The sequence below is a fragment of the Ailuropoda melanoleuca genome, chromosome 5 (genome assembly GCF_002007445.2).
Source record: "Ailuropoda melanoleuca isolate Jingjing chromosome 5, ASM200744v2, whole genome shotgun sequence".
Taxonomy (NCBI): Eukaryota; Metazoa; Chordata; class Mammalia; order Carnivora; family Ursidae; genus Ailuropoda; species Ailuropoda melanoleuca.
Window position 1 is genome coordinate 71,829,131 of NC_048222.1, and position 14,556 is coordinate 71,843,686.

The 14,556-nt window shown below is 36.2% G+C and overlaps 1 protein-coding gene across 2 annotated transcripts in view; it reads right to left on the reverse strand.

Annotated features, from left to right (window-relative positions):
* Positions 1 to 513, reverse strand: part of BNIP3L (BCL2 interacting protein 3 like) — a 20,510-nt gene extending 19,997 nt beyond the window's left edge. The window contains exon 1 of one of the 2 annotated variants that reach the window (XM_002914423.4): positions 323 to 513. In XM_002914423.4, coding sequence (XP_002914469.1) covers positions 323 to 422 — 100 coding nt within the window. In that variant the 5' untranslated portion in view covers positions 423 to 513. The remainder of the gene's footprint in view (positions 1 to 322) is intronic. The other variant, XM_011218687.3, reaches the window with a different exon arrangement.
* Between the last annotated feature and the right edge of the window lie 14,043 nt (positions 514 to 14,556).

Consider the following 14,556-nt stretch of genomic DNA (forward strand, 5'->3'; position numbering starts at 1 on the left):
CCTCGGCCTTTTTTTTTTTTTTTTTTTTTTTTTTTTTTTTTTTTTGCTCGCCCCCCTTCTCCTTCCACCCACCTGCCCTCCTCAACTGCGAACCCAAGCAGCCCCCAACCAAGACCCCAGGGAGGGGAGGGAGACAGGGCTAGAAGAAGACAGGAGCAACTCCTCCTGACAGGTGATGGGAACTGTCAGTCACCCCGACATCCTCAGCCTTGGCCAATGGGCTGCCTTCTCCTCCCGCCCCCCGCGCGGAGCTGGCGGCGGCGGCCGGGACAGCTCCTCCTCCCCCCATCCTCTTCACCGAGCCCACCGGCCCAGCACTCACTATTGAGGCCGGCTGGCGGGGGCAAAGGCTGTTCACCTTCCTCGCAGTTGTTGTTGTTGTTGTGCGGGGGCGGCGGCTGCTCTACTAAATGAGACGACATTGTGGGGTGGCTGCAAGAGCTGTGGCCGCAGCAAGACCGTCTCTGGTTCTCCGGCAGTAACACAACAAGCCGAGTCCCCCGCCCCCTTTTCTGCGCCTGCGCAGTCCCTCCCCGCCCCTGACGTCAGGGCGCGCTCCGGCCACGTGATGACAACACAACATGCGACGGGGCGGGGAGGGGGCGTTCCCAGGCGAGCTTCAGACCTGGAGACGCGGGAGTCACGCTGACACGCGCACCTGGAATGAATTCTTGCGTGTCATTTGTACTGGCCTGATGGAGTGACTTACGCGGCTGGAACTGAGATAGAGGTTAGGGAGAAATGTGTAATGAGGAAGTGTTAAGGTGCTTATGTGTTGGCACCCAAATCTTCTACAGCAACATCGCTTAAGCCAATCCCTGAGCATTTCTTTTTCAATATCTGTAAGGATTCATTTCTGTGATAGGTATCATGGTGACACAAAGGAAGCAAAAACCCCGGCGCCTCCCTGTCATAAACCTAAAACAAAGCTGGCAATACATTAATACTCCAAACAGGGAACAATGTAAGGAAGACCAGAAATTTTAGTTGTTTAAGATTTCTTTAATTTTAAATTACAAATGTAACACGTGATCATTTTAACAAATGGAAAATTCCAGGAAAACATACGGAAGAAAACAACCACCCAAATTCCATCATCTAACCTATTTTTGGGACTTGACATGGGAAGTCTTGTTCCCTATATGTGGGTGACAATAAACTCTATATTTCTAAACGCTCCACCTATTTCATATAAACATGTCTTTGTCCATTCCTTGGTCTGTGTGGCATATATTTCTCTCATTCTGTCAATTGTCTTTTAAGTTTGTTTCACTCTGCAAAAGTTCAAAATTTTCATGCAGTCAAATCTATTATTTTCATATGATTTGGGAACACCCTTACACCAAGATTTTAAATCTGTTCCTTATAAATTTTTCTAATCTTCTTATAGGCTTAATTTTTATATTTAGGGCCTTGATCTATCTGAAATTTATTTTTGATGTGTTGTAAATTAATTAACTTCCATTTTTCCCAATTGGGTAGTCAACTGACCCAACAATATTTATTATTTTTTAAGTCATCCTTTCCACACTGACTTGAAACTGTACCTTTATCATGTTCTAAATTCCCTCAAAAACATGAGTCCATATAAGGCCTCTACAATAGCTCTATCAGGTAAAGGTAAGAGAAAGTTTGTCCTCCTTTGTCTTTTCAAAACTTTTCATGACTACTTAATCACTCTCTAAATGAGCTTAAAAGTTGACTGTCCAAGATTGACCATGTGTTGGTAATTATTGAAGGTGGTGATGGTTACATTAAGCTATTATTCTAGTCTTGAATACACTTGAAATGTTCCATACTATTTTAAGGATTAATTTGTCAAACATTGCAAATTTTTTTAAGATTTACAACAGAAATGTATTCAATTAATAGATTAATTGGGAGGATAATTGACATAATTACAAAATTAACTTCCCGTTCAAGACTATTGTCAATCATTAAAAGAAAAAGGTAAGCAGTATAGCCAGCAAAATTGAGTTTATTCAGGAATAGCAGAGGAGTTGAAACTATGGTGAACCATAGGCAAGTGTGAAGAAGAAAGAAGAAAACAATTTTGAAGAAGAAAGGAAGAGGTTGGGAGGGGTTATTTTGAACTAAATTCATTAAGGAGAGCAAGAATTCTAGGTTGTGGCAGTGTCTCATTGGCTGATCTGTTGCCAAGCAAGAGGAATATCTTCCTTCTTGCTGGGGTATGTGAAGTAAGCTTCTTCCTGCTGAAGTATGTACAGTAAACTGCCAAGAGTGGTACCTGAGTGAGAACCCTCCCTCCCTTCCTTGATTCCCTTTTCCATTTTGAATTAGGTTTCCTTTATTCATTTTCACATTTCCCTCTTTTGATCAAGATCTTTCCTTGAAAGCACTGCTGCTCAAGCATTTGGTTGGTTATTTATTAATTAAACATTTTTGTCTGTCTGTGTCACTCAGTGGCAGAAAGGACCTTTCCTGGTTATTCCTGTCCCAGGTTGCAGGGAGACCTCCTGGTGATGGAAATCACAGGAACCACATTTGCACAACAAATAAAGTAGAAGAAGGAGCTCTCAGGTATTTTCCACCCTTAAGGTGGTATCTTATCTAGATAGTAAGCTTTGGAAATCAGCTCAAAGTGTTGAGCTAGCATTATTCTATTTGGTGCATCACTTTTTTTTTATTATTATGTTAGTCACCATACAGTACATCCCTGGGTTTTGATGTAAAGTTCGATGATTCATTAGTTGCATATAACACCCAGTGCGCCATGCAATACGTGCTCTCCTTACTACCCATCACCAGCCTATCCCATCCCCCCAACCTCCTCCCCTCTGTAGCCCTCAGTTTGTTTCTCAGAGTCCATAGTCTCTCATGCTTCATTCCCCCTTCTGATGCATCACTTCTGTAGAGATTTGACAAGCGCCAAGTTTAAAAATAATCATGCAAAACAGAATTAAAAGTAACATGACAAATCCAATTTGTATAATGGTTCTAAACCATACAAATCTGAAGGTAGCCAACTGAACAAATCAAAGGACCAGGGAGATCAGGTGAAATTTGTTGTAACCAGTGTACTTGTTCCCTGATCTTGTGTAATTGAGTTTCTATCTCTCCAGAGGCACTTATCCAAGTGCAACAGGTGGTGTTTGCTATTGCACAAATGCCTCCTTGTTCAGCAACTAGTCAAGGGCTATGCAATTGTCCAAAACGATCTTAGCCAATGAGTCAAGTGATTCTTATTAGTCTGTTACTGCTTTGGTGTGGAATTGGGTAGCTCTCCTAATATTAGGAGAGATTTCTGATCATATGCTCATTAGTATTTACTCTAACCCAAGGAAGAAAAGCTTTCCCTACAGATTCATTTATGCCTCTTGAAAGTTCCCATTTAGGGCAGCCATGGAGGCTCAATGGGTGGACCAATGAGAGGCTTCTGGTTTATTATGTATTTTACCAGGGATGGTTAAATGTCCCAATAAGCACTGGTCTCCAATTCACCAGCTAACTGAACATTCATATGCCAGTGAAAATGCCATCCGCTGCAGATAAAAATGAAAACAGGTGGAGCACAGAGGACTTCAGCTAAGGTCTGGTTATTGATAGATTCATTAGCTGGAATTTCCTGATTGAAATTTTCAAGCTAGTGGTCAGAGAAATTAGGATGACATTCTGTGAGGTGCCATCCCATCCTAAAGCTGTCTTTTCTAAAAGCCTTGCAAAGAAGAGTTAGCCCATTTTTATTTCCCTTGGGTCCAGGGGGCAGATCATATTTAAGTAAGGAAAAGACGTGGGTTGTGAGGAAACAAAGGTTATATGATTGGCAAAGGTGGAGGTGTCTAGTTGAGCTAGCATAGTTATGACTGGGGAAAGTATGGGAACACCTGGCCAAAATAGCCTAGCCCCCTAGGTTACATTCAAAGGCTTGTGGATTTAATCAGTAGTGGCATTTGAGACTAAGGAGAAATTGATGACAGATAAGACCAAGGAGTCTCTGACATTGTGAATAGATTGGAGTTTCTGTTGTTAGATCCAGTGGTCAGGAAGATTTGCCCCATTTGCAATAGATTGGGAAATATGAATAAGAGCATTGTCTTTCCAAGAAAGAGAGAAAGAAAATAAGATGAGATGCAATAGAAGAAAAAGTATACAGGCCTAGTCCAATCATTTTGGGAAAGTTTTCTGCCTCTGCTGTCATTTGCTTCAATTCCTGGTAAGGTCCCTCTGGCCAGCAAGGTTGGAGGAAATCTTTCCGAAAGGGTCTTTTCTAGGGGATGAAATCTCTAGGCTGCAGATCATGATGATATCTAGTGGTTTTGTCTCCTGGGAGCACTGTGGAAAGATTGTTTTACTAAGTATGATCATTCTCTTAGGCTTTTATTAGGCCTTAGCAAAATTGAAGTATATCCCCTTTTATCAGCTGTGGATCAAAGGAAGAAGGAGCTAACTAGGTACATTAGGCATACTGTGATTATCTCAAAAAGGGAGTTCACCAGTTTCAAAAGGAGTGGATCTGAGATTCAGAAGAACCAATGGCAGTGCTTTTGGCCAGGGTATTTCAAGGGTTCCTACAAATTTTGCAAATTCAGTCTTAATGATGAATTAGTAATTCAACTGGTTCTGAAAATCGAGGGTGGTGGGCACGGTGAAAATGTTGTAAAAGTGGTCAAACAGCACAAATTTGTTGAAGCATCTGACAAGTAAAGTGGGTTCCTCAATCACTAGGAAGTTCAAACATGAGAGGAAGAGGGGATTCCCCAAATAGGAATGATCCTTTCTAATAGGATCTTAGCCAAGGAGGAAGCAGTGGCCTGTTCACAGAACAGATTCTTATTGAACTCATGCAAGTAATTATACTGCAATGAGAAAAAATACTCAAGTTTCTGAATTCTGGAGGGATCACTTAGGAAGAAAAAAAATCACTTTATCTTTATTTACAAAGATTTTACCAATTTGTTGTAAGCCATAGATCACTTAAGAGAAAAAGTTTTCTTCAACTCAGTTCAGTTATATGATCCTAAAGCTATCAGAGACCTGTATTCTACAGTACTTGTCAGAGTCCTTTTCATGAATTTCTCCTTAGATGAAATACATTTGCAAAAGCATCAGAGTAAAACAATAACTGTCTATAAATGACAAAAGACTTTAAAATGCCCATTATTAAAGATCTGATGACAGTTCATTACAATGGAATTGACAAGAAATTTGCTTATTTCTGTGACATATATTTTCAAATTACAACTGATAACATTATATCAGGACACACCAGAATTTTAGGAATTTCATATAAATTTTGGAACACATAATTACATATACATAGACAAATATAAGGTAAAAAAGGTTTAGTGTTACTTCTTATTTGACAAGCTTCTCATGTAATATAAGCCTAATTGGTTTAACATTTCCCTTTTCGTAGGGAGAGAGAACAAATCCTTTGAGATGTTCTAGGTACCCTCTGGAAAAACTCAAGATAGTTCAAGGTCAAAAAGATTTTACCCAGAATTTGAATTTTGGCAAGTCTGTCAAAAATATAAAAAGATTTTGAACATTTGACCAAATAGGATCACAGAAAATTATGAAACAAGACTTCATTGTCCATTTAACTAAAGTGACAAAAACATTTTAAAGGCGAATTCAAAAGGTTCTGTAGTTGCAAAAAGCTTTAGCTCCTTTTAATAAAGAAGACTCCATTTTTCTAAGTAATCACAGACCTGATAAAACAGAATCTTTGTTTCCTAGGCAGATTGCATTTAAGGTGAAGAAAGTTTGTTTACAATTTCTTATTAAGAGCAAAGCAATAATCTAAGAAAACTCTGTCCTTTTAATAGAAAAAATAGATTTTAATTCTGTACCAGTATACTTTTGATACTATAATTCTTTCTCTTTTTTTAAACTTAAATAAACTTATTTCAATTTTAGCTGGACCACACAAAAAATTTCTTTCTGAAGAGTCCTTTTTCACAAACCTTTTACAACTTACTGTATCTATTCAGCTTTTGTTCTTTTTCCTTTCTTATTCTGGTAATCATTTTACTTTAGCATGAAATTACTGTCCTTTTCCTCAACAAGAAGATGCATGCCCATTCCTAATACTTTATGTTACTGAAAACATACATCCTACTTTTCTTGCCTACCTTTCACATATAATCATTTTCTTTACCCTTATTGTTTCTAGTAGCTTTATTTTTACCTATATGAACTAGAATTCTTAACCCCTAGAATCTTCAATTCCTAATGAAAGCTAAGAAGTAAGCAATGATGGACTGGCAAATTTATTTATAAATACATTTTGTAATTCTAGAAGCATATGCCCTTTTAACTAGTGTGGTACAAGACCTTGTGGCCCACAGACCCAAATTTATCTTCAGTTTTTCTGAAATAGAAACCCAAAAGTAGATAAACCTATGTTCAGGAATTAATGTTTTAGTATTTGATCGTGGTAGAAAATGATCTAGATATTCAATGACATTCCATCATTTAAAGTTTCAAGTTACCAAAAAGATTTGGGGAACATATGTTTTAAGCACACATACCATAAAACATAACTATTGCACCTTAAAAGATTCTCATCCCATTTTCATCTATCTAAGTAATTTGCTCCCCAAAATTATGCTTAGATTACTCACAAAAGCTAATGAGACCCTAGAGAAAATCAGCCATCATCTCAAGTGAATTTTCTTGCTGACAAATTTTGCAACAGAAATAACATGAACTTTTATTTGATTACATTTAATGCTGATAACTCTGAAGACGTGCTTTTTTTTTAATGAAACCAACAAACTTAAACTAGTTTTTACTTTATCTCAGACCATGTGAACTCAAAAAATATTTGCGTCAGTCTACTTAATTTATAGAAGCAACTTTTTTTAAAGCCAATTAAATAGAGTTCTTTTTTATTGTTTAAAGATTTTATTTATTTATTTGACAGAGAGAGAGAGAAGGAGGAGTGGCAGAGGGAGAGGGAGAAACAGGCTCCCCACTGAGCAGGGAGCCCTTGGGGGGCTGGATCCCAGGACCCTGGGATCATGACTTGAGCTGAAGGCAGTTGCTTAACCAACTGAGCCACCCAGGCACCTCTCAAATAGAGTTCTTTACAAATTAATTTTGGTAATATCATCCAGAAGTAGAAAAATATCACATATCTATAACATAAATAGACCAACGTAATATATAGATAGACACAGATATCTTACAACTATTGTTTAAAAAATTTTAGTTATGTGTCAGGTACAAGACTCAAAAGAATAGTTGGATCCAAATTGTATTTCTGGCAGATGGCCTAAATTAAGGTTATCTCCTCAGATGGCCAAAGTTTCTTATCAAAGATTTTTTTATTTGTATGCTGTAATGATCCTTTTAGAGCTGTTTTTGGAGTCATTCTGTCTTTCAGATCTTCCTCATTCCAATCTAAGAATGCATTCCATTGTCACTGAGACCTTTGGAATCTTCTCTTTTAAGGGATTCCCTTCAGGCGGATTTATCCAAAACAAAGTTTCCCCAGAATGACCATTACAATTCCAAAGTATCCAAAAGTTTACCCAGTTTTCAGAAAGGCACAAGAACCTGATCCAAGGATTAGATGGAACCTATCTTGCCTTTGGATTTCTTAAAAGATACCATGAGTGGCCCTGTTTTCCAACAGCTGTTTTAAAACACTGGGAGTAACGTGTATTCCCACGTTTTGAACAGGATGGGTGACTTACCAAGAAGCTTCAACAAGTAGAAACAGAAAGAGAAAGGAGTAAACAGAAATAGAGACCAAGTATGCAGAGTAAAGTTGGAGAGCTGAGAACACAAACAAAACAACTAGAAATTTAGAAAACAAAAGAATATTCACCAGAGTGAGTGACTTTCATAAAGGGTGACTTTCATAAAAACAGATCCCAAGTCAAGTCCAAAAGCTTGACCAAAAGGGAGGAGCTTGAATCGGAGAGGACACTTACCCAAATCAAAATGGAAGAAGACAATGCACCTTGTGAAGAGTATAAGGAGCTCAAGTGGGTACTGTGCATAATTCTGGACGTTGGTAGTTCCTCAGGGGTTTTTCTCCTTTGATCCCATTTCTAACACCAAGAAATGTCAATCATCAAAAGAAGAAGTTTAGCCAACAAAATCGACGTTATCTGGGAACAGCAGAGGAACTCAGGACAAGCAAGCCTTGGCTATCCCTAGGCAAGTCCAAACAAGGGAGAAGAGCATCCTTTTATAAGGAAAGGAGAAAGTTTAGAGGGGTTGTTTTGAACAAAAATTCTTTGGAGGAGAGCAAGGGTTCAGGACTGTGACATTTTCTCATTGACTGGGTTGTTCCTGGACAAGGAGAAAATCTTCCTTCTTCTCACTGACATATGTAAAGGTAAGCTATGACTAGTGGCACAGAAGTGAGAACCCTTCCTTCATGGCTTCCTGACTCCATTTTGAGTTAGGTTTTCTTTATTTGTTCTCATACCAAGATACCCCTCCTGTTCTATTTTTATTAATTTTTTTTAAAAGGTGTTTCTTTAGGGGTGCCTGGGTGGCTCAGTTGGTTAAGTGTCTGTCTTCAGCTCAGGTCATGATCCCTGGCTCTTGCAATAGAGCCCCTGCTCTGTGGGGAGCCTTCTTCTCCCCATCCTTCTGCCCCCCCACTCCCTTGTATACTCTTTTCCTCTCTCTCTCTTGAATAAATAAATAAAATCCTTTCTTTTTTTTTTTTTTAAAGGTGCTCCTTCAAAAAGTCTTAAACACTTCTTAATCTGTTTTGAGTTTTGGCACAATCACTTTATAAAAAATTAATTAGAAAGCTTGCCTTTCTATGGTCTTAAGTAGATAAAACTGAAATTACTTTTCTTTAAGGGTCTGGTACAATTCCCCTAAGGAAACATCCAGACCTACTGTTTTAGGGAGGTTAACTTTATTTCTGTAGGATGCTGCCTTTATTTCTTATTTTGTGTTGTATGTCCTCTATTTTTTCTTGATTATATTACCTAATGGTTTATCTACTTCATTGACTTTCAAATCTCATTTCTTCTTCCTAGTTGTATTATTCTTAGTTCCTTCCTTAACAGCTTAATTGAAATATAATTCACATAGTCTACAATTAATCCATTTAAAGTTCACAATTCAGTGTTTTTATTATATCCACAGTTATGCAACCATCACCACAATCTAATTTTAGACTCTTGTCAACCTATACTCAGCTTCCCCTCCTCATCTTTTCCTAACTTCTTACATTTGATACTTATTCTTTTTTTTCACTTGGGTATTTAAGACTGTTTCCTGATCAGAGTATGTTTTTATATTATTTCTAGTTTGGAGATTTTTTTTTTAGCCTGTCTTTGAAAACTAATTTATGGTTTCTTTTGGAAAATGTCCCATGAGTATTTGAAAAGGAGGCATAGTTTCTGTGTTCAGAACACTAGGGTTGATGTATCTACTGGAATTACCTTAATAATAATAATGTCATTTAGGGGCACCTGGCTGGCTCAGGAGGTGGAGCATGTGACTCTTGATCTTGGGGTTGAGTTCAAGCCCTGAGTTGGACTTGGAGTCTACTTAAAAAAAAATAATAATGTCATTTAAGTTTTTATATTTCCCCCCTTTTTGTGTATCATGGATTTCAAGAGGTCATTTCCCATTCCTAATATGATTATATTTTTCATATCTCCTTTTTTATACTTGATGCTTCAGTAATTGATTCACAGATATTCATAACTGTCTCTTTATCATAATGAAGTGATCATAATTTTGTCCTCAGTTCAAATTTTTTCTGATACTAACATCATGATTCTGATTTTTGCTATTGTTGTGGTTTCTGTTTAGTTGCAACGTCAGAGTGTACATTTACCTACACTTTTAATTTTCCACCTTTCTGAATCACATTCTTTTAAGTGTGTCACATGATAACAGTAAAAAATCTTTGCTTTAGCATCTAATCAGAATTTTTTTAATACAGTAGGTTAACACATTTATATCCATTAATAATGTAAAAGTATTTGGGGTTAATATTGTTATTTTATATCATGCTTTCTGTTTGATATCTAAAAATATTTTTCACCATAGGTCTCTTTGTTTCACAGTATATTTCATCCTATAATTTTATTTTTATTCAATTAGTTCCTTTTACAACTATATATTTATATATTTTCTTTAATCCTCCATTTTCTCGGTTTTTTTTCATGTCCAGAAAAGAATAGTAATGAAATTAATAAAATTCTCTTCTTCCACCTTTCCCTCTACCCATTTTAAATCATGTTAATATTTATCTTTGTAGTTTTAGGTATAGTTGTACATCTGTCACTTGATTTATCAATGTAATCTAATAAATTTTGATGAGTAGAAATAAAGTAGCATACCTGCCTTATCTCTTAATTTTCTCCCTTTTCTCTGCACTACCACCATTTGTTAAGTACTCATTTCAATATTATTCGTTTATACATCATAGTATATGTATGTATCCAATAGCTATTCCTACAATCATGCTGAATAATGAGCCAGCCCAAACTCACCAGCTTGCAGAAGAAACATTTATTCTCTCTCATGCACCTGAAGGATAATTAATATAGATTTAGCTCAGGTAGATTTAGTTTCAAGGTGAAAGTTGATCCAGCTCTGCTCCCCTGTCTGTCATCTTCCTTGGACCATAGGTTGGCTAGGTCATGTTCCTCTCATAATGATGAAAGAAATTCAAGAATACTGAGCAGATGCGGGGCGCCTGGGTGGCTCAGTCGTTAAGCGTCTGCCTTAGGTGCCGGGTGTGATCCCTGGGATCGAGCCCTGCATGGGGCTCCCTGCTTGGTGGGAAGCCTGCTTCTCGCTCTCCCACTCCCCCTACTGGTGTTTCCTCTTTCGCTGTGTCTCTCTCTGTCCAATAAATAAATAAAATCTTAAAAAAAAAAAAAAAGAAAAGAAAAATGAGCGGATGCAACTCTGAGCTATCGTTCTGTTCACATTCCATTGGCCAAAGCAAGTCAGAGAGCCAACTGCAAAGTCACATTGCAAAGGGAATGGAGTCTTAAAAAAGGCTTAAAAAAAAAAACTGGAAACAGTAGTATGATCTACAAAAATATGTTAGCATAATTCCCACATTTGTTTTAGCTCAATTCTATAGTTACAGATTCACTGCTCATTATGGATCCTATTGCTACAATTTATGCAATTATCTCTGGCTTGCTGAAATTTCTTCCTGAGAATAGTATCCCCTAAGATAATGCATGTTCTTAAAATGTTGACCTGTTGGCTGTTAATTTTTTTCTTGAAAACTTTTTTTTTTTGGCACAATAATTGAAATACAACAAATCACATGTTTGTAAGTACACAATTTGATAGCTTTGGACTTATGTATACACTGTGAAACCATTACCACAGTCAAGATAGTGGACATATCCCTCATCCTCAACATTTCCCTAGTGCCCCTTTTGTTCTGTCCCTCCTGTGCCTCCCCTCCTTTCACTCCCAAGTGATAAGTGATCTGCTTTTTGTCACTATAATTTGCATTGTCCAGAGTTAAAAAAAAATGAAATCATACATTACATACTTTTTTGCCAGGTTTCTTTCTCTCAGTATAATTATATTGAGATTCATTTATGTACTTTGTATATTAATGGTTTGTTGCTTTTTATTGCTATGTAGCATTACTTTGAATGGATATACCTAACTTGTTTCTCCATTCATGCACTGATGGCACGTTTAGGTTGTTCCAGTTTGGGGCTATTACAAATATGGCCACTATGAACATTTATGTACATATATGTATGTATGGACATATATTCCTTTTCTCTGATAAATACCTAGAAGGTAAATGAATGGATCATATGGTAAGAGTATGTTTAACATTTTGAGAAACTGCTTAAATATTTTCAAGAGCAGCTTTATATTTCCACCAGCAGTGTTTGAAAGTTGTTTCCTCAATAACATTGTTAACACCTGGCATTGTACTAATTTTAATTTAACTTTAGTTATTCTCATAAGGGTGTAGTATTGTTTCATTGTGAATTTAATTTGCATTTTCTCTAATGATAAAGCTATTGAGCAGCTTCTCATATGCTTGTTATCCATATATTTTATTTGATGAAACGTCTGTTTAAATAATTTACCCATGTTTTAAATTGAGTTGCTTTCTTATTTTTGAATTATGAGAGTTCTTTGTATATTCACAATACACATCTTTTCTTAGGCATATGATTTGCAAAGATTTTTCCCCCAGTACACATACTTGTCTTTTGTTTCTTTTAACAGTGTCTTTCGAAGAAGAGAAGTTTCCAATTTTGATGAAGTCCAGTTTATCAATCTGTATTTTTATGTATTGTGCTTGTAATGCCATTATCTTACCCAATTTAAGCTCACAAAAATTTTCTACTAGGTTTTCTTCTAGGATTTTGATACAATTGCACTGAAGATGTAGATTGTCTTGGGTAGTATTTGCATTTTAACAATATTGTCTTCCAATCCATGAGCATGGGATGTCTTTCCATTTCTCTAAATATCTTTTCATTGCTTTCAGCAATGTTTTATATTTTTCAGTGTACACATTTCTCACTTCCTTGATTAAATTTATTCCCAGTTATTTTATTCTTTTGTGTGCCATTGTAAATCAATTATTTTGTAAATTTTCTTTTTAGGTTGTTCATTGCTTATATATAGAAAGACAATCGATTTTTGTATGTTGATATTGTACCCTACAAACTTGGCTGAATTCATTTATTAGCTCTAGTAGTTTTCTTTTAATTCTTTTGGATTTCCTATGTATAAAATTATGTCATGTGACAGTATAGATAGTTTTATGTCTACCTTTCTAATTGAATGCCTTTTTCCCCCCTTGCCTAATTGCTCTAGTCAGAACCTCCAGTACAATGTTGAATAGCTTTGGTGGAAGTAGGCATCCTTGTTTTGTGACTGATTTTAGAGAGAAAACCTTCAGTCTTTCACCTTTGAATATGATGTTAGCTATAGGTTTTTCATTAATGCCCTTTTATCATGTTGAGGAATTTCACTTCTATTACTGGTTTTCCATGTGCTTTTATCATGAAAAGATAAATTTTGTCAAATTAATTTTTGTGTCAATTGAGATTATAATGTGGATTTTCCCCTTCATTCTATTAATGTGATGTATTACAATTATTGATTTTCTTACATTGAACTGCCCTTGCTTTCCTGAGATAAATCCCACTTGGTTATGGTATATAATCTTGTTAATATGCGATTGGATTCAGTTTGCTGGTATTTTGTTAAGAATTTTTGCATCTACATTCATAAAGGATATTGGTCTATAGGTTTTTTATGGCATCTTCATCAGCCTTTTGTGTTGGGGTAATACTTGCTTCATAAAATGAGTTAGGAAGTCTTCCTTCTTCTATTTTTTGGAAGAGGTTGAGAAGGTTTGTTGTTAATTCTTCTTTAAATGTTTGGGAAAATTCACCAGTGAGGCTATCTGGTCCTGGGTTTTCATGTTTAGAGATTTACAATTACTGATTCAATCTGTATACTTGCTATACTATACTATATGTCTACTTGGATTTTCTGTTTCTTCTTGAGTGGGTTTTGGTAATTTGTATCTTTCTAGGAATGTGTCCATTTCATGTAGGTTTTATAATTTGTTGGCATATAATTGTTCTTCGTATTCTTTTATTATTATTCTTATTTCTGTAACGCCAGTAGTAATATCCCCACTTTTATTTCTGATTTTAGTTATTTGGGTTTTGTTTTTTTTTTTCTTAGTCTAGCTAAAAGTTTGTCAATTTTGTTGATCTTTTCAAAGAACCAACTTTTGGTTTCATTGATTCTCTCTTGTTTTACTAGTTGCCTATCACGTTTATCTCTAATCTTTAAGATTTTATATATTTATTTATTTTAGAGAGAGAGAGAGGGTGTGTGTGTGAGTTGGGGGGGAGGGGAAGATGGAGAGAGAGAATCTCAAGCAGTCTCTGTGCTGACTGCAGAGCCTGACATAGGGCTCAATCTCACAACCCTGAGATCATGACTTGAGCCAAAATCAAGAGTTGGACACTTAATCAACTAAGCCACCCAGGCGCCCCTTTCTCTAATTTTATTATTTATTTCCTTCTGCTAGCTTTTGGTTTAGTTTGGTCTTCTTTTTCCAAGTCCTTGATTCATAAAGCTAAATTATGGGCTTATAGTATTTCTTCTTTTTTAGTGTAGGCATCTACAGTAGTAAATTTTCCTCTGAGCACCGCTTTTGCTGCATCCCATAAATATGTTATCCTACTATCTTCTAGCCTCTGTGGTTTTTGATGAGAAATGACTTTTGTCTAGATTTCCTAGATTTTCTTTGTGTCTGGCTTTTGACAATTTGAATATAATGTGTTGTTGTGTGGATTTCTTTGCATTTGTCACTTTGGAGTTTATTGAGCTTCTTGGGTGTTTAATTTATCAAATTTATTTCCAAATTTATAAAATTTGGAAAGTTTTTGACCATTATTTCTGCAAATATTCTCTATGACTCGCATTATGCATAAGATGGTATGCTTGATAGCATCCTATAGGTATCTTATGCTCTGTTCATTTTTCTTATTCTTTTTTTTTTTAATAGACTTTAATTCTCAGAGCAGTTTTAGGTTCACAGCAACATCTAGCAGAGGCAGAGATTTTTCCATATAACCC